The sequence below is a fragment of the Nomascus leucogenys genome, chromosome 9, assembly GCF_006542625.1.
Source record: "Nomascus leucogenys isolate Asia chromosome 9, Asia_NLE_v1, whole genome shotgun sequence".
Taxonomy (NCBI): domain Eukaryota; kingdom Metazoa; phylum Chordata; class Mammalia; order Primates; family Hylobatidae; genus Nomascus; species Nomascus leucogenys.
The window spans coordinates 12,476,894-12,496,659 of NC_044389.1; the positions used below are offsets into that span (position 1 = coordinate 12,476,894).

The 19,766-nt window shown below is 51.0% G+C and overlaps 1 protein-coding gene across 1 annotated transcript; it reads right to left on the reverse strand.

Annotated features, from left to right (window-relative positions):
• Nucleotides 1-927: 927 nt before the first annotated feature.
• Nucleotides 928-15,377, reverse strand: OPTC (opticin). The gene is made up of 8 exons (XM_003264585.4): nucleotides 15,303-15,377; nucleotides 13,289-13,560; nucleotides 12,397-12,535; nucleotides 10,673-10,831; nucleotides 9,661-9,863; nucleotides 6,725-6,820; nucleotides 6,002-6,197; nucleotides 928-1,147 (listed from the first exon to the last, which is right to left on the reverse strand). Exons 2-7 carry the CDS (start codon nucleotides 13,517-13,519, stop codon nucleotides 6,027-6,029), a joined length of 999 nt encoding a protein of 332 aa, XP_003264633.1. The 5' UTR covers nucleotides 13,520-13,560; nucleotides 15,303-15,377; the 3' UTR covers nucleotides 928-1,147; nucleotides 6,002-6,026.
• Nucleotides 15,378-19,766: the final 4,389 nt, after the last annotated feature.

The window sequence follows — 19,766 nt, forward strand, 5'->3', positions numbered from 1 at the left end:
AGGATGGGTCAGAAAGGGCGTGAAAAGCTTGGATTATTCTCTCTTCTGCATGGACTAGAGAAGGGTCAGGAAGGCCTGCAGCTAAGCAAGCTTTAAAGCCGTGGTATAGTTGATTTGGGCTCAGAAAGCTCAGCTTGTGAGACTAGACTGATTGTGTGTCTGTATTTTCTGTACTTCCTTCCTTTTCTCCTTTACCATTTGATACCTCTTTGTCAATGGTAGTCTGTGCTACTGGGAACGGTAGGAGAGGGTTGGGTCTTTGTTCTTAGACTAGAAATGTAATAAGATAGGGATAGGCACCACACCCCTTGGGCTTGGATATGCTTTGAGCAACAGATTTGGAGTGAGGGAACTCCAAGGGGCCAGGACAGAGTGAGGTGCTGGTGTGATCAGGATATAGGGTAGTCAAACTCAGGTCTGCAGACTCTCATTCCAGTGCTCACTCCCTTGCATCACAGTTCCTTTACAGATGCCATAACAAGAAACATTTCCACTCCCTCCTGTGTCTGAACTGTGTTAGACACAAAAGAAAAGAATTCTGGAGTTGGTACAATGGGGCACATCTGTAATCCCAGCGACTCAGGAGGCTCAGGCAGGTGAACGTTTGAGCCCAAGAGTTCAAAACTAGCCTAGGCAACCTAGTGAGACCCAGTCTTTTAAAAAGAGAGAGAGAGAGAGAAAAAAAAGAATTCCTGAAGGCAGGGCTGGGACTGGTAGTGCCAGGAGGAAACAAAAAGCTATTTGCTCTGGTGCCTGAGCACAGAAGGAGAATAGAGAAAAAGGAGGCAGAAGGAGTGCAGAGGGGAGGAAGGGGAGAGCAGGCGTTCTGTGTGGGCTCGTTTGAAAGGAAGTACACAAGCACATCCAGGCCATGGGTTTGGCCATGCCTGGAAGGGCTGGACAGGCCAGGTTGAAGACAAGAAGGCTTCAGTGTGGGGAATTTTATTACAATGAGGCAGGAAGGAGGTGGTCCTTGGGGCTTCTTTGTCACCCGCAGGGAGAAGGGAGACGTGAGGGCTGTGGGGAAAGCAGCAGGCATCCTCCCCTTGCATGGAGACCTTTGTCCATGCTGCCGGCGGCCACAGGAGGGAGGCGTGCGAGATGGCGGCTGCTGGAGAATGTGATGCCCGCTGGTCCAAGAGATGACCTTGAGAGAGAGGAGAGACAAAATTGAGCTGGTGTCTAGTGTGGGGGAGAGGGGAGGGGCAGGTGAGGTGGGAGGAGAAAGCTGAGAGGGAGCTAGACAGGGAGGGGGCGGGGCGAGCCGGGGCCACCTCCCCGTCTGGTCTGTCTGCCTCTGTCCTGGCCAGAAGGAAGGAGGACACAGACACAGGCATGTGGGGGTGCGGCAGAGATGGGGGGCCATGTGTCTTTGAGCCCCTAGGTTCTCCTGAGCTGAGACCTTCATTACCTCATGTGCTTCCTAAGGATACAGGCCTTGATCCTGCTGGGGGCAGGCCCTGGACTCAAGCTCCATAGGCAGCCCCCCTTTTTCTAGCCTGGGCGATGCCCTCCCGAGTCCTTGCTTTTCAAAGCATTTCCGGGGGACGTGGTGGGGGCACCCATCCTCTGCTCCAGGAGCTGGAGATGGGATTTACCATTTCTCTGACAAGAATTGGGAAGAAGTGATGGCTGTCACTGCAGCTCCACACCATGCCCATCTTTCTTTTTCTGTTATAGATTGTTTATGTTAAATCATCTTTCTCTGGGACAAAGTACTTAGCCTCTCATTTTCTATCAGTAAAAGGAGGGATAATAATTCCTTCCTCACAGAGTTGTTAGGACTGTCAAATTAGGTCTCATATGTAAAAGGGCTTGCTGAAGTGCAAACTGACAGCACAAATGTAAGAGATTACTACTCCCAGGAAAGAGACAAAAGAGAAAAGGAAGCAGGAAGGGAGTCCAGGCAAGGTCAGTGTGGGGAAATGGCCTTGGCTCCTAAAACAGACTTAGCTCCAGCCCCTCCAGCATCCCCTCCCACCCTCCCTTCTCCATGAGACTCCTCTGGCCCTGGGCCTTGCTGGGCAACCTTTGGAAAAACAGGACCCTGGAGCTGAGAATGGGGCAGGCTGAGGGGGAGGTCATTGCAAACTCATCCTTTCTCTCACAGAGAGGAGGGGCCCTGGCCTCTTCCCCTTGACCTCCTCCCGCTGATACTCATAGGACAGGTTAGGTCAGGACCCTCCTGAAGGCCATGGGGTGCCCCAGAGGAGGGAGGCACGCCCCTTCACACAGAGCTGGCAGAATAGTCACCAGGGTGCCTCCCATAGCAAGTGCCCTTGCCAAGGTCAAATATGAGTGCTGCTGGGCCACGAAGGACCTGGATGAGTGAGGTTAGGAAAGTCTGGTGTTGGAGGAGGTGGATTTGATGCAAACCTAGACTGCTGGCAGGCATGAGGCCCTCAAGCTGGCTTCCATGCCTGGCTGGACCCCACAGCCCCTCCTCTCTCTCCCTTCCTTTGTACTCCCTCAGGGCTGGCTTGCATCTGCCCTGTGTCATTCTCTCCATCTTTACCATTCTGCAGGATAGGAGGGCGTCACTCTGGCTAAAGAGATGCTCTCTGCCTTCCCTGCCAGTTGCCCAACCCTAACCCCTTTAGGTCCCTGAGAAACAGGAGGCCTAGCTGTTCACATCAAGATTGAGAAGCACAGCTGTGGGGTTTCTCTCTCTCTGTCTCTCCCCATCTCTCTCTTCCTCCTTCCCTCCCTGGTGCAGAGGGACAGATGCTCTGTTTAGAATTTCTTCAGGGAGACAGCTAACAAGGGCATTCTTTCTATTCCTTGGGCTTCCCTAGCCAAAAATGGGGGATTAGCCGAGAGACAGCTGCAGAGGCAGCGGCCCTTGGGGAACCCCTCCTGGAGTAGCAGCAATGGCCTCGGGAAAGAAACTGTCTGGAGCCGGCCTCCTTTAATTGGAACTTGAAAGTGGTGTCTGCATCGGAGTGTGGCAGAGAGCAGGACTTCAGACTCTGGCTGGATGGACCCAGGATCGAATCCTAGCTCTGCCACTCTCTCGCTGTTTGGGCTTGGGCCTCTCCCCTTTCAGAAGCCTGTTTCTTCATCTGCAGTCTGAAGATGAGCATCCCTACTCACTAGGGTTGTTGCTGGAATTAAATGAGTTGATGCACAGAAAAGCTTCTATTATAGGTCTGGCAAACTCCAGGAGTCCAGGGATTGTTAGATTCCCCTGTCCCACAATAGAGCAGGAGCCAGGTGACTTTCTGTATTCAGCAAAGAGTAACTGAGAGGCATGTGGGAATGATGTGGCTTCCAGTATCCAAAAGCCCCAGTTCTGGAAAACCTTTTTTTTTTTAATTAGATTTTTTAAAAAATTGGATTCCTCGGCCAGGAGTGGTGGCTCACACCTGTAATTCCAGCACTTTGGGAGGCCGAGGCAGGCAGATGACCTGAGGTCAGGAGTTCAAAACCAGCCTGACCAACATGGAGAAACCCTGTCTCTACTTAAAATACAAAATTAGCCAGGCGTGGTGGCACATGCCTGTAATCCCAGCTACTCAGGAGGCTGAGGCAGGAGAACTGCTTGCACCCAGGAGGCAGAGGTTGTGGTGAGCTGAGATCACGCCATTGCACTCCAGCCGGGGCAACAAGAGTGAAACTCCATCTCAAAAAAAAAAAAAAAAAAAAAAGAATCCTCAATTCAGGATCTCTTGCATTTGGAGAACTTTAGGCTTTCAGCTGTTGCATGCCTAGGCCTTGTCGTAATCCAATAAAGCAGGATATGGAACGGGATATTGGATATGGAAGGGGATAGGATTGGTGGATGAAACAGAGAAAGGGAACGAGAGACAGAAAACACATACACACACACAGAGAGAGAGAGAGAGAGACAGAGAGAGATTCCGCTGTAACAAACTCTTGGAAGACAGAAAGAGGAGGCAAAGGAGAGGAAGGGCCAGTGACAGCTCTGCTGCTCTGAAAGGCAAGGGGCCCTCGGCTCACTGCCTTCCCCGTCCTTCCCTGGGGCCAGGTGTGCTGGAATCCTAGGTTCCCTGGGAGTGAGAGTAGGTGCCATGATGGCATGAAGGCACCTCCCACCACCTTCAAGACTTCCCACTGCCAGTCTGTAGCCTGTGTGTTGAGTCCTGGTCCAACCCTGAGTCACCCGTGTGAGCTGGGGTCAGTGATTGGTCTCTAGTTCTCCATGTCTCCATCTGAAGAATGTGAATAATAATTTCTGACTTGGCTGTTTACAGGACCGCCGTGAGGATCCAAGTGCACAGTGAGGTGGGGGGAGGCAGATACGTGGATTCCTTTCCATGTGGCCCATAAGAAACACCTGTCCCTCCAGACTCGGGGACCACCAGGGACCTTGAATAGTTGCCTTGGCAAGTCATTGCCTGGCTAACTCCCACTCCTTTGGGTTCTGCAAGATCTTCTGGACCCCTAAGCTGGGTCCTCCTCTTGTAAGCATTCATAGCATTCTCTACATACCCTTTATAGCACTTTTATGAGTTGAATAGCATGGTTATTGGTGTGCTTATTTGTTTCACACCTGTCTTTTGCACTAAATTCTAAGCTCTGTGAGGAAAAGGAATATGTTTCTGTTGCGCACCATCTTATCACCACGTAGCAGTGGGTGCTCCATAAGATCCTCCTGCATGAGTAAGTGAATTGCCTGCCTCATCCCTCTTTCATGCCTTAGCATGAGGCCTGAGGCCAAGAGCCCATCCATCACATCCCCCTTGCCCAAAGCCTCCTTATAAGGGTCAGGAGAAGGGTGGCATCTCCTCCTCTCCCTTCTAACTCAAGGAACAAATCACTGGCTACATGATAGTTGCCCTTCTTCCCATCCTCCCAGCATAGCAGCCCCTGCCCAGGATCCAAAGGCAGAAGGTAATTGCTATTTTTATTTATCTTTGCACAAGGCTGCCCTCTGGTGGTTGAACATGCAGCAGCGAATGGGAAGGATGGAAACCCCAGTGGCCAGGAACCAGCTGGCTGAGCCAACCACGCTCAAGAGACTGGCCAGCGAGCCAGGGAGTAGGTAAGTGCTACAAGAAGCGCATCTGGGTGAAGATTCGTGTCAGTTCTCCATCCTTATGAATGGCTCCCTCCAAATCTAACAGGAGGCCCTGGCCTCAGAAGAGCAGGAAATGAAAGAATGCCCTACAGAAATCCTACCTTCCTCAGCCCCAGTAGGATGCTGTGCAGTAGGGGGAGCTGGTTTAAGTGGCTCTTCTTTCTCCTCAGTGGTATGCAGCCAAACATTTTATAGTCAGCTCTCAAAAAAGGAAATCCCAATTTGTAGTGTTTACCAATTTCTGTAGTGTAAATACCCCTACCATGGCCCATTTGAAACCACCAATATGATGTCACTGAATGAGGAGCTGGAAGAGATGCCCAGTTGCCCACCATTATCTAGAGTTTCCCCCATACAGACACCACGGACAGAAATAACTTCAAGGGCACGGTTAATAGTGAAATATAGTAAACTAATTGAAAAATGATGATTTTTGAATAATTATTACATTTGTTTTCAATATAATATATTTAATTGTGAGTTTATATAATTTAATTTTTCATAATGGCTGTGTTTAACAACTGACTTGCAAAATTCTGGAAAATTTAATAATCGGTTCCCGCAAGTAGTAAGAGCTGGCTCCAGCACATCACTGCTCTCCTCTTCCCCATTTCTTCCTTCTCTTCCTCCTCCCCCTCTTCCTCTCCCACGGCTTTCTTGGCATTCTGTGCGGGTACGAGATATGGGGAATATGGAAAAGAGCTCCACTGCAGACATTGCTATTTTCTGAGCCAGGAGCCATAAGTGTCAAGGAAAGAAGATGGAGAAATGCAAATTTGGCCACTGAAAGACATTTCAGTACATGAGTGTGTGTGTGCATGCATGCGTGTGCGTGTGTGTGATTTTTGCAAGGGATCGAGAGGACGATTAATGCCTGGGCTAAAGATCACTGTTTAAAGATAAGGAATTGGGCTTTATGGCTGGAGGCCCATGCCTGCATGGTCCTTGGAGGGCTCTTACCTGGGAGGAATGGAAAGGCTCCGAGCTAGGTGAAGCGGCCGATGGGGAGCCGAGGCAGGCAGAAGTAGGCGCTGGGGAAGAGGCTGAGGTTGATGGGGTTGCCGTCCAGGCGGATGTCTTCTAGCTGCCTGCGGGTGTGTTTGTGCTCCTCAGGGTCACAGAAGACATCTCTCTGCATGGTCTCTATCAAGTTATTCTGGGAAGAACACATACCAGCTGAGCCTCACCAAGAGGCTCTGCCCCTTAAGTAGCACCAAAGGCTCACATCAGCTGTCCCTACCAGCTCTGCCTGCTCTGGTACAACTGGAGAAACTGAAGCATCTAGGGCCAAAGCCACACAACAAGGGTGAGAAAAGGAGCCCCAGGGGGGATGGATGGAGACAGAGGGCACAGATGAAGAGAAGGGGAGAGACGAAGGAGGGAAGGACTGAAGGGAAGGAAAGAGACAGAGGGTAGGAAAAAGAGAGAAGGAAAAGCAGTTGGGTGAGATAAAATAAAACAGTGGAGGGAGAGAAAGTGTTTTAAAAAGAAAAAATGGAGAAAATCAAACTGGGGCCATGGACAACTGTTTAGACAAGACCTCCCAATCCTTGTCTCCAATAAACCCTCCAATCAAGGAGACCCCACAGCTGCCTAAGCCTCATGCCTCTCACTGCCATGACCTGCTCCTGGTATCTAACTTCCATGCTGCTTATCACCCTTGCTCTGGGTGAGGCTCCTTACCTGCAGGTGTACAGAGCGCAGGCTCAGGGGCAAAGGCCCTGGGATAGAATCCAGCAGGTTGTCTGACAGGTAAAGGAACTGCAGCTTCTCCATTGCCTGTGGAGAAAGCAAAGAGTGTAGGAGGCTGGTGGGTCCTGTTGGACACTGGCAGTGAGGAGGGCTATGAGGCCAGAGACAGGTGGCCCCATTTGTTCACTCGGGGCTCACTTAGCCTCAGTCATGCGCCAGGCTCTGTGCTGGGTGCCACAGGGGTTGCCCAGGTTTTTAAGGATCTTACAGACACTAACTCCAACTGGATTCAGGAGGAAAGCTGCTACCATTGAGGTGCCAGCCGCTGAAGTAGGAAAGAGCTAATCAGCTGGTAATGACACCGGGTGGTGCAGGGGAGGGGCAGGGACAGGGTAGAAGGGAGGACCAGGGGACATTTCTGCTCTGCCTCAACTTCCCTGCTATCAGAAGGGACTTTCCCCATTGACAAGTCTCCAAATGCTAAACCATGGGGCCATGGACAATTATCTAGACAAGACCTCCCAATCAATGTCTCTAATAAACCCCCCAATAAAGGAGACCCCACAGCTGCCTAAGCCTCATGCCTTTCACTGGCATGACCTGCTCCCTGGTATCTAACTTCCGTCCTCCATGTTCTGTTTATCGTCCATGCTCTGGGTGAGGAGAAGGTACAGAGCAGACACTCGGGAGACAGCCAGACCAGCAGACTGAGAACCGCAGGCACAGAAAGGTACACAGTGTGTGCATGGGACCGCGCTCTCAGAATCAGACAGTGTTCATCAGAGAAGGGTTTGGGAAGAGACAAGCCTTCAGCAGGGCTCAGGGAGCAGAGAAAAATGATAGCTACCATTTATGGAGCATCTACTATGCATATCTAACCCTCCTGTTTTCTTTGTAAAATGCTATCTTACTTAACCCTCCAGCAGCTGTGTCAAGCAGGTATTATTACCCTCATTTTGCAGATGAGAAAACAAGGTCAGAGAGGTCGGGTGACTCTCGCACAAACCCAGGTCTCTGTGGCTCCAAAGCCCAGGCCTTATCCTGGGCTGGGAAAACAGCTCTGAGTCAAGGCAAAGCAGCGCCTCCTAATATGGAGACAGCTGGGATGTTGCTGAGGCTGAGCAGTGGGGAACTTCAGGGATCATGCAATCCCGTTCTTGGAGACCGAAAAACTGAGGCCCAGGGTCACGTGGCAGGCTTCTGATTCCCAGTCTAGTGCTCTTCCACCACAACAGTGGTAGTGACGCCGTTCTGTAAAACTCCCTCAAAGACCACTGCAGACAGGAGAAGGCTGAGAGGGTGGAAGGCACTGGGAGGGTGGGGCAAGAGAGCAAGCAGGTGTGCCTCTGTCCTCTCATCCTATTTCAAAAATGCAAGTCTAATTTGGTTTATTTGATGCTTCTAAATAGGAATTAGATTACGTAAAAGATTCCACTACTTGAGAGACAGAGAGAGAAAGAGAGAGAGAGGGCACATGGGTGAACACACCTGGGGCTGTTCCTAGCCCTATTGAATGGGCCGCCCCAGTGGGCATATTTGTGTCATACAACTTAGCCCTTCCCATCAAAACTGGCCAGTCAATGACCAATCAAATAGTCTCTCTTGGACAGGCACAGTGGCTCAAGCCTGCCATCCCAGCTCTTCGGGAGGCCGAGGTGGGCAGATCACCTGAGGTCAGGAGTTCGAGACCAGCCTGGCCAACATGGCGAAACCCCATCTCTACTAAAAATACAAAAACTAGCCAGGCGTGGTGGTGCATGCCTGTAATCCTAGCTACTCAGGAGGTCGAGGCAGGAGAATTGCTTGAACACGGGAGGCAGAGGTTGCAGTGAGCTGAGATCATGCCACTGCACTCCAGCCTGGGCGACAGAGCAAGATCTGCCTCAAAACAGCAACAAAAAAACTCTCTCTTGAGCATTTGATCATAGAAAGACAATGATTCATCAGTCACTTACTGGCAGGTTTTGGAAATAAAAGGATACGTAGAGTTAGGGCCAGAATCAGCATTATTCCAAGCCAAACTCATGTGTAAGTTTTCAGGGAGCAGAACCTGTGAGTGTGCAGAGGATGTTGGTGAGCAGACAGGTGAATTGAGCAGATGCACAGAAAGAAGCCAAGACAAGAGGCCGTGTGTCCCAAAGAGGGAGAGAGAGTTGTCCACCTTGACTTCTGAACCCCCATTCCCAGTACAGGTTGAGTATCCCAAATCTGAATATCCAAAATCTGAAATGCTTCAAAACCCAAAACTTTTTGAACATCAACAAAGTGCTCAAAGGAAATGCTTATTGGAGCCTTTTGGATTCTGGATTTCAGGTTAGGGATGCTCAGCCAGTAACAGGCCCATGAGACCTGATAGTACTGTTTCCATTCATGGAGGTTCTTGGGATGGCCTTTTCTTGGGTCAGAATCAGTTTCTTGCAACTGAAAGAATCAATAAATAGCAAATTTAAAAGAATGAAAACAGTGGGTGGTGGTGGTGGAGGTGTGTGGTGGGAGTGCAGGTGGGTGGTGAAAGTGGGTGGTGGTTGTGGTGGTAGGGGTGAAGGTGGGTGGTAGAGGTGGAGGTGGGTGGTGGAGGTGGGTGGTGGTGGAGGTGGATGGTGCGTGGAGGTGGGTGATGGAGGTGGAGGTGGGTGGTGGTGGAGGTGGGTGGTGGTGGAGGTGGGTGGTGGAGGTGGGTGGTGGAGGGGGTGGTGGTGGAGGTGGGTGGTGGTGGAGGTCGGTGGTGGTGGAGGTGGGTGGTGGTGGAGGTGGGTGGTGGAGGTGGGTGGTGGTGGAGGTGGGTGGTGGAGGTGGGTGGTGGTGGAGGTGGGTGGTGGAGGTGGGTGGTGGTGGAGGTGGGTGGTGGTGGAGGTGAGTGGTGGAGGTGGGTGGTGGTGGAGGTGGGTGGTGGAGGTGATAGATAATGGACCTAAGGCTCGACTCACTCTGAAGGCCGCAGGCTGTATCCCCGAGCTCTGGAGCCGATTTAGGCGGACGTCCAGGATCTCAATGCCACTGGGCAGCACGGGCAGAGCTTCCAACTGGTTCTCTGGGAGGATGAGGTCCTGGAGGGCATGTAGCAGGCGGAAGGCATCATTATCGATGGAGGAAATGAGGTTGCTGGAGAGGTCAATCCTCTTCAACTTTGCTGAGAGAGGTTAGGGGAGAACAAAGAGAGAAACCAGAACACACTGTCTTTCCTTGTGGAGGTTGGAGCTGTCTCCACACCTTGCTCCATCCCTCTCAAGATGAGGGGATTCTAACCAGCTCTCCACCTGCACTAGGCCCAAACCAGAGGAAATAACATAAACCAGGACTCCTTGGAAAAGCCGTCGGTTGCCTCAGTGCCCCTCCCTGGAGTTTTGTCCTGTGCAGTGGCCGCCCACCTTGGATCCTTTAGAAGAAGCCTCTTGAGAGCAAGAACCAACAGGCCCAGGAATCCCTGGATCCACCTCACCTCCTCTTGTGAGTCTACACAAAAGGGCACTGAGGCCCAGAAAGGCTCTGGGTAATTAGTGGTAGAATCTGGATCGGAGCCCAGGTCTCCTGTCTCAAGCAGGGCATAAGGCATAAAGAAGCTAAAAGCACACAAACAACCATGTAAACAGCATCAGTGCCATAGAGAGTAGATTTAAGACAGTCCTGCCCAGAGGCCAGCTGATCACACAGCTGTCACTGCTGGGACATCCTGAAGATGTTGGCAGATCATACCTTCCCCTCCCAGCTTCCCAGACCTTTTTGGAGAACAAATAAAAACAGGTCCCTTCCACCATCTAAATGCTTCAAGGAAGGGACGTCTAGAGACTTCGGGCTATTTCCCTTTGACAGCTGGAGGGACTGAGAGCCAACAGGGAAGAGCTAACACGGGGGGCGCTAACACAGTGTTGGTGACTGTCCTAGTGGCAGGGTGGCTGCGTATGCCTGCCCCCACTCCTCTTTTCCCAGGGCATTACATACTCAGCCCTTTGAAGTCTTCGGCCCTGATACGGCTGATGCGGTTGAAGCGGGCATACAGGTAGGCAGTCCTCCGGGGAAGAGGAGGAATGTCCTCTAGGTCAATGTCATCGCAATACACAGAGGAACCGAGGCACACGCAGACCAGGCAGGTGGGCAGACCTGGCCCAGGTGGAAGACAGAACAAAGGGAGATCCCTTTAGCCTCTGGGGCCAATGGCCTTCGCCCCAGGGAGTGCCTGAACCATGGCCATCTGCGCCTTTCTGATAGCCTATGGGTTGCTGCCCAGAACTGACGGGCACCATGTACACAGTGCTGTTGGCTGCTCCTCTGTCACTCTGTCCTCTACCCCGGAGAGGCAGGTCCATCCTCAGTTACTACCCAGCCTAAGCCCATTTATACTTTCAGCAGACCCTGGTTCTGTGTACATTTTCCTGGGCCTATGTGAGTGTTTCTAGGAAATCCACTGGTCTCTTTTCCACAGGATTCCTCTCTGGTCCCCAAAAGTAAAGCCAGAATTAAGTGGGATGGCCAGTGGTTGCTGGCTCTGCCATCTGCCTTGGGGAAGAGAAATTAGATATGTTCTGTGTGGCTCCAAGAAGCACAATAGAACCAAGGTGGACTACAGTGCCTACCCAGCAACCACTTCCCCTTCTGATGGTATCCGCATGCCAATTTTTCTTTGGGAAGCAGCCCTCTCCTGTTCTGTCCATGACCCTGTCTCTGTACCCACGGGTCATGAGGTTAGGCCAGGTCACCCACTCCAAGTAGTTGGGGAGACTTTATTGGATCATACAACTGAATAGCGCAGGTGGTTTCTGTCACTTGCTATCACAAGGCACAGTGATTACTGAGAGACCAGTTTAGCTCAACTCAGGGAAGAACTCTGGTAGCAGTGACACAGCCCCAAGATTAAGGAGCTCTTCTCTGCCAGCAGTGACCAGGAGGAGTGGGTGGAGCAGAGGGGCCCCAGCATCTTTCTTATCCTGAGGCTTTGAATGGTGGGTTCATCTGAGGCCCTTTATGGCCTCTTTAAGCCTGAGACTGTAGCTCTGAGAGGTCATGGATTCCTGACTAAATGGTTTTCCTGCCGATGCCCCAATACCCCAGGTCCACCCAAGGCAAACATCCCAAGAAGAGAACAGGGCAGCTGCGGACAAGCCGGTCCAGAATGAACTTCACCCCTCCTCTGCCCACTTCTGATTTCCAGCAGATTGCCGAGGCCTCACTGCCAGGGATGCCAGCCCCAGCCTCCAGGAGGGCATCGAGGAAGGAAAGAGAGCCACTCAGGAGAGACTTTGAAGTTGAAAAGAAGTGTGACTGCTTCATTTGCTCCTATGCCAAGTGACAGCCACAAAGTTAGTTATTCTTCTCTACAGGCTTTTAATTGTCTCTAATCTAATTACCACTCAACCTGCTTCCCCCGTCATGCTATTAATTAAGGCAGGGTGGCTTTGCTAGGGCATAAGGGAGTTCTTGCATTTCTTTGCTTCTTACTCAGCTTGTACATTCAGGCAAAAGTATTAGGGACAGCCAGTGCCTGTCTTTGATTTCTTTTTTCCTGTTCTTACTGTGGCTATTCCCCCCCTTCTCCCTGCTAGTAAGGGTAGCCCTGACCCTCCACGCCCCAACCCCAACCACGTTCCACTTTGGTACCCCCTGGTGCTGGGTCATAGCTGCTTGGCCTATGACCTAGGGATGTTGTGATCATGTGACTGTGCACTTACCATGGTTGGGCTGGGAACTCAGTAGCAGCCCTGCTGTAGTAGGTCTGGTCATCGTGGGGTTTGACGAGGGTGTCCCTGGAGCCGTAGTGCTCTTGGCAGGACTGATGCTGGTTGCAGGAGCGAGGCTAGTCACCTTAACCTGGAGATGTAGCACAGAGTACACAGTAGCCCAGCTTTTGCACAAAAGGGACTTAACTTTGGACCCTGGGAACCTTAGTGATGGATTTCAAACCAGCAAAGAGTCACTGTGGAGGAGGAGGAGGGAGGGATAGCAGAAAGACTGTGCAAAAAGGGGAACTGAGAGAGCATCAGGTCCAGCATGTCCATCCTATGGATAAAGAAACTGGGGCCCAGAGAGGAGAGGGATGAGGATCAAAGAGCCAGCACGTGGTCAAGGCAGAGGTGGAACCTGCTCTCCCGATTTCCCAGGCTGGCACTCTTCCCCTGCTCCACACCGACCAGGCTCACGCACAATCGAGTAGGGTCTTCTGGGCTTGCACCCCACGCTGCTGCAGTGAAGGCCAAGAGGGCCTGGAAATGAACTTCAGACTGGAGGACAGTTTCAGAAAAGAGACGGGGGATGTGGCACTTTTATTTCCTAGAGAATATGATGAGGGCATTGCGAACCCCTCCCCCAGTGAGACATAGCTTTGGGTCCTACTTGACGGCAGGGGGAAGGATGTATGACTTTTGGAGAAGGAGAAGTCCCAGGTTTGTGTCTTGTTTCTTAGTATCATCTAAGTGACAAGTCCCTGTGGAGGGATAAGAATTTCCACCTCATAGAGAAAGAGGTTGGGGCTGGAGACACCCGCACTTCGGGCAGGTGGGAGGGCCCTGGCCTCTGACTCCCAGTGTCATGCAGGGAATGCAGTCGGTCTGCTGTGTCCCTCACCTCGGGGAGTTGGTCCCCATAATCTGTGAGCTCCTCGTAGTTGCTCAGATCAACGACTTCACCATAGTTGTCTGGTTTCAGGACGTCGTTCCCCGGAGGCAGAACTTCAAAGGAATCGCCTTCCCTAGGCATCTGCTCCTCTCTCCTCTTCCTCTCCTTCCTCGGGAGAGAAGCTGTCCCCGTCTCCTGCAGCACCAAGGCCAGCAGACTCAGGAAAGCCAGGAGCCTCATGGAGAGTCGGATGGGAATGAGAATCCTTTCAGTGGCCAGTCCTGGCAAGTGGGCAGGAGGAAGGGCAGCAATCTGAGGGACAGGCTCTCCAGAGGGTTGTGGGAATGGCTCGCAGATTTACTCCACTTCCCGCCCCCACACTTGCAGACTCAGTGCTCTCATCACATGCACAAACTCCCTACCAGCTGGGACTATGTCTTGGGGGATATCTTCTAGCAGCCCCCTCCCTCCACCACCCCACTTCAGTGTTTTTACACGCTCACTCAAACACCGATATTCACTCACAGAGGCATGTGCAGACACATCTCAACACAGACACATTCACAAGAGTCCCCTTGTCTACAAACGAGGCACACACTGGTGCATGCACACAGATGTCTTCTCGTAAACAACCCCATGCTCAGAACATGACTGCTAGTCACTAAGCTCGATTTAGAGAATGTCAACATCAACGAATCTTATGGGGTCTTTTTGTTTGTTTTTTTGAGATGGAGTTTCATTCTTGTTGCCCAGGCTGGAGTGCAGTGGCGCGATCTTGGCTCACTGCAACCTCTGCCTTCCGGGTTCAAGCAAATCTCCTGCCTCAGCCTCCTGAGTAGCTGGGATTACAGGCACCCACCATGCCTGGCTAATTTTTGTATTTTTAGTAGAGAAGGGGTTTCACCATGTTGGCCAGGCTGGTCTCGAACTCCTGACCTCAGGTGATCCACCCACACTGGCTTTCCAAAGTGCTGGAGTTACAGGTGTGAGCCACCGCGCCCAGTTGACTCTTGTGGTTTTTTTATAAAGATCATCCATTCATGCATTTCCTCAACAAACATTTATGGGTGTCTATTGAGTTCCAGGCACAGGACTTGTCTCTGTGGGTACAGAATGAATGAGGCATAGCCCCTCGTAAGAGCACCTAGTCTCTTTAGGAGACATAGACTTACAATGCAACACACAATGTGAAAAAGAATGTTAGTTTATGAAATATACTTGTAAATGCAGCTTTTTAGAAACAGATTATTACCGATACAAGAGTTCTTTGTGTGTGATTGCATGAATGTGTACGCATCTGGAAAGTTCCTTAGATACCTGTGTATATTTGTGTGCATGTGCGCACAGATGCCTGCGTATGTATGTGATATGCATGTGAGTACAAATGTTCATGTAGTTCGTATATGTATAGACAGGTCAGGAAATGCATGTGGTGTGGTGTTGTATCCAGGCATACGTGTATACAATAGTCATACCCAGTGTAGGCTTAACACAGCCCTTCCCAAAGCTAGCTGCACAAGTTTCTAGTAGTCTCTCCCCCTTTCTTTCTTTTAAAATTTTATCTTTTAATTTCTATTTTATTTTCTATTTTTAAGACAGGGTGTCACTCTGTTGCCCAGGCTGGAGTGTTATGGCATGATCTCAGCTCACTGAAGCCTTAACCTTTAGGGCTCAGGCAGTCCTTGTGCCTAAGCCTCCCGGTGAGCTGGGACAACAGGCACGTGTTACCATGCCCAGTTAAACTCCCCCCTGTCTTAATTTCAGCAGGGCAAGGGGGCAAGCCCCCGAGCAGTTGCAAGAGGTGTTTCTTCACCTTACCTCACATACCTTACCCCAAACAAATTACATAATCTCAAAAAAAATTTTTTTAAGACAGTTTAGTGTCCACCCAGAAGTCTTGTCCAACTTCTTTGGCCAGAGGCCTAAACTCTCTTCTTTTTCCCTGCCCAATCCCCTGCCCCAGCCAAACACTTTGCCCTCATTTGCACACTGATGGCTAGAGGCCTCAAAGCTTGAACCTTACCCTTTCAATGCTTCTGGATCCTGGATGGAGAGCCCTGCAGCTTCCAGAAAGGTGGGGACTATGGTGGAGGCTGTCTGAACTGGGGCTTGGGTTAAACAGTGGTGCCCGGGGGAGGGCAAGGAGTTGGCCAGGTCTGTGACCAATCAGACTTCTCATTCCTTCTGATGTCCAGCTGTTTCCCCTCCTCTTTCCTCAGGGGGTCCCCTGCCCCATTCCTGTGTTTGACAAAAGGGAATTCTCCCCCCACCTTCCGCTTCACCCCCCACCTCCAGCTCCTGCTGTGTCTCTCCTCTTACTCTGTCAGCTCCTTCTTTCTTTTCCTCGTCCACCCTCCTGGTAAGGCCACATCTTTGAGGAACAGGCAGTGCCATCCCTTGCAAGGAAGGGGCCCCATCCCTCAGATTCTGAGCCCTCAGAGAAGGCTGGAGTGGGGGGATATGGAGAGATAAAGCTTGTCTTTGCAGCTTCTTTCTCCAGCCAGAGAGTGACAAGGCTTCGGCTTCATAGCCAGAATCCAAAGATAAAAAGAGGTGGAACTGAGGCACTTCACTCTCACCTGGAGGGCCAGCACAGAGACCATAATTGAACAAAATCACCAGAGGCAGGAGCTGCAGGCCTAGGTGGTTCAAAGAGAAGGTGTATGGGGGATGAGATAGGATTTGAAAGCCAACTTCAAGTTCACAGATGATGATCATGAGGATACAGGAAATCCTCTAAATCTGCTAGGAGTAAACCAAATGGAAATTGGGAGGTGGGCCCTAGAAAGGATCATAAACACCAGTAGACATTGTGTAGGGTCCTTGGGGGCCTGGGAAGTATCCTCTCCCCCACACTCAGAGATGTACAGTCGTCCCTCAGTAACCATGGGGGATTGGTTCTGCACGTCCCGTGGATACCAAATCCACATATGCTGAGGTCTTTTATATAAAATGGTGAATTTGCATATAACCTATGCACATCCTCCTGTGTACTTCAAATCATCTCTAGATTACCTATAACACCAAACACAATGCTTACACCTCAGTCCATTCACATGGATTCCACATAGTACTGGCACACAGCAAATTCAAGTTTTCCTTTTTGGAACATTGTGAAATTTTTTTTTCTGAATATTTTCAATCTGTGCTTGGTTGAATCCACGGATGTGGAACCCACCAATACAGAGGGCCAACGGCATTTATCTGGAAACACTCCCCTTTCCTTGGTGCCTCCAGCAGGCTGCCGAGCAAGTCCTTGCTGAAGGCAGAGGTGGGGTGGCTAAGGAGTCTTCCCCCAGCTTCTGCCAGCCTGTGCCCCGGCGTCCACCCAGGTTTCTCAGTGACTCTCCTTGTTCCCTACTCCTTTCCACCAACCAGATACTGAATTCCAGCTGTGAGGGCCCCTAAAGATCTAGTCCAAATCCTTGTGTATAGATGAGGAGAGTGAGGCCCAAAGAGGTGACGTGACTTGCCCTAGGTCACACAGAGCCAGGGCCAATACCTAGATTTTTTGACTCTCGGGTCAGAGAGTTTTCTTTAGTTCATATGACCCTCCCCATTTCCACCTTCTTCCCCAGGAGTCCTGAGTCCATGTGTTTCCAGGCCCTCAGAGCAGATGGCTTGGCAGAACTCATCTCTGCCCTGGCACACCAGGTGAAGAGGCAGATCTAATAGCCTGGCCTTCGAGGGCAGCATTTGGCTTGCTGTGTTCCTGGGCACCAGCTGGTCCGAGAGTGGGCTTCCCTCAGCCCAAGAGCCTGGTCACCAGAGAAGAGCATGTTCTTGTACCCCTGGCAGCCCCCTACCTGGGAAAAGACACCATTGGAGGCTCTGCTGGGTGGAGGGAAAGATAGCCCTGTATCCTGGAGGGCACCCAGGAGGCAGATGGCACATTTGGCGGGCTGTATGCCTCCATCTTCTCTCCACAGCCTGGGCTTTGCAGCCAGAGGCCCTCCGCCCCCACAGCCAGGCTAGGTGATCTCCCCCCTCCCACCCCACACATTTATTCCTGGGAGAAATGCAAATGCAAGTGTTCATTCACTCTCCCTGCCGCCTGCTCCCACTCTCCCTCCCTGCTTTCCCAGTGACATACGGTCCTGCCATCCCTGCTTGGTTGCCGCACCCCCACCATCGTTCCTCCCCAGTGCATACACACCTGCTCCCCCCACTCCCTGCAGGAGCCACATCCAGACTCAGGTTCGCATCCTAGACCCTCTCCCAACTTCTCCTCCTGCTTTCCCGAGCTCACAGGTCACACACTCTTGTTCTCATGAATATAAGGGGCTGTCCATGGATGTGTACGTGTGACCTGGTGGGGGAAACGGCTAACCCCGCAGACTGCTGTTCCAGGCAGCCCAGCTCCCCGAGAGCCTGGCAAAGGAAGCAGGAGGCGGGGGAGGCGTCCTAATCCTAATCTCTCATTAGGAGAGGCACAAGGCGTGTTGATGAATCAGAGGTGGCAGGTGGTATGGACAGAAGTTTGACCAGCCAACCCTGTTGTTGCCCTTTTCATGGATAGGGAGAGAGAGGCAGGGAAGTTCAGGAACCCTCCTGTGTTTTGGAGGACAGGGGTGTATCCCCTGCTGAGGGCTTGTAGCCACATAACTCCACTCCATGACCGGAACATGACCCTCTCCTCTTTTTCAGACACACAAGCCCCACAGGGTAAACTCCGCACCTTCCTACCTTTGTACTCATGCTGTTTGCTGTCCAGGTGGCATCTTTTTTTCTTTCATCCACCTGGAAAAATCTGATTTATCCCTTAAGAGCCAGCTCACATGGTAGGGGCCTTTCTGGTTTTCCTCAGGTAGAGGTAAAAGCCCTTTCCTCTATGCTGTTCATACACAGTTTCACTCATGTCTGTGTGAAGAGACCACCAAACAGGCTTTGCGTGAGCAACAAGGCTGTTTATTTCACCTGGTGCAGGCGGGCTAAGTCCGAAAAGAGAGTCAGCGAAGGGAGATAGGGGTGGGGCCGTTTTATAAGATTTGGGTAGGTAATGGAAAATTACTGTCAAAGGGGGTTGTTTGCTGGCAGGCAGGGGTGGGGGTTGCAAGGTGCTCAGTGGGGGAGCTTTTGAGCCAGGATGAGCCAGGAGAAGGAATTTCACAAGGTAGTGTCATCGGTTAAGGCAGGGACCAGCCATTTTCACTTCTTTTGTGGTGGAATGTCATCAGTTAAGGTAGGAACCAGCCGTCTGGATGTGCATGTGCAGGTCACAGGGGATATGATGGCTTAGCTTGGGCTCAGAGGCCTGACACACAGCATTATTACAAACACTTAGGACACAGAGGTATCCATTCATGGATTTCTTTCCCTTTACCAAGGTATGAGTTCCTCAAGGGTGTGCTGCTGTGTATATTACCCATCCTTGAATGCTTAGCTGGGGACCTGGCATGTGACCGATATCCACTGAACATCAGTGAAGTGAACTGAAGTAGATGTTTAGTAGCCAGGTAGGAGCAGCGAGGGCGTCACCTGGCAGTTCTCATTCTAAAGAAGATGGTGTAGCCTGGGAGAGTCATGAACCCTACTTTTGCAACCAACCTTCCCTCAGAAGAGAAATTCTGGGACACCCTGTTCTAACCCTTCTGTGGACTTCCGCATGGCATGTAGACCATTCCAGATGACTTGGCTGTATGCTTTCTGCCCTTGAGATGGCTCTTTTACTGTTTTGTATGCACACTACATCTCCCCAGTTAGTCTGTAAGCTTTACTTGGGCAGGAAAGATGACCATTTTGTGTCTTTCTGTGTCTGCCTCAGTACAGAGCTCCTGGGAGATATTCGACAATTTAGTACATGTAGCTTGAAAGAACCTGAGGCTTTGGGTTTCAAATGCAGCTGTCAGATTTCTGGTCTGACTTTAGGAATATATATATTTTTTTGTCTGTGGGTGGGCAGTCTTGTGGAATTGAGGATTAATTTTTCATGAGGGTTGTGAGTTTGGGAGCAATTCTTCAAGAAAAGGCTTTGGGGCTGGGCATGGTGACTCACACCTGTAATCCCAGCACTTTGGGGAGGCTAAGGTGGGAGGATCACTTGAGGCCAGGAGTTCCAGACCAGCCTGGGCAACATAATGAGACCCTGCCTCTATTAAAAAATAATGAGAAGAAGAAAAGAGGAAAGAGAAGGCTTTTGGATAGCTTTCATAGGAATTTCTTAAGAATATAATCTTTTCTCCACTCATCTTGTTAGAGCAAGTAAGAGGCTTTGGGGCTGGGCATGGTGGCTCAACGGTAGGGGGTGGCTGGCAAGATGACTTTATTTTATTTTTATTTATTTATTTTTTTGAAATGAAGTCTCGTTTTGTCTCCTAGGCTGGAGCGCAGTGGTGCAATCTCGGCTCACTGCAACTTCTGCCTCCCGGGTTCAAGCAATTCTCCTGCCTCAGCCCCCCAAGTAGCTGGGACTACAGGCATGCATCACCACACCCAGCCAATTTTTGTATTTTGAGTAGAGAAGGGGTTTCACTATGTTGGCCAGGCT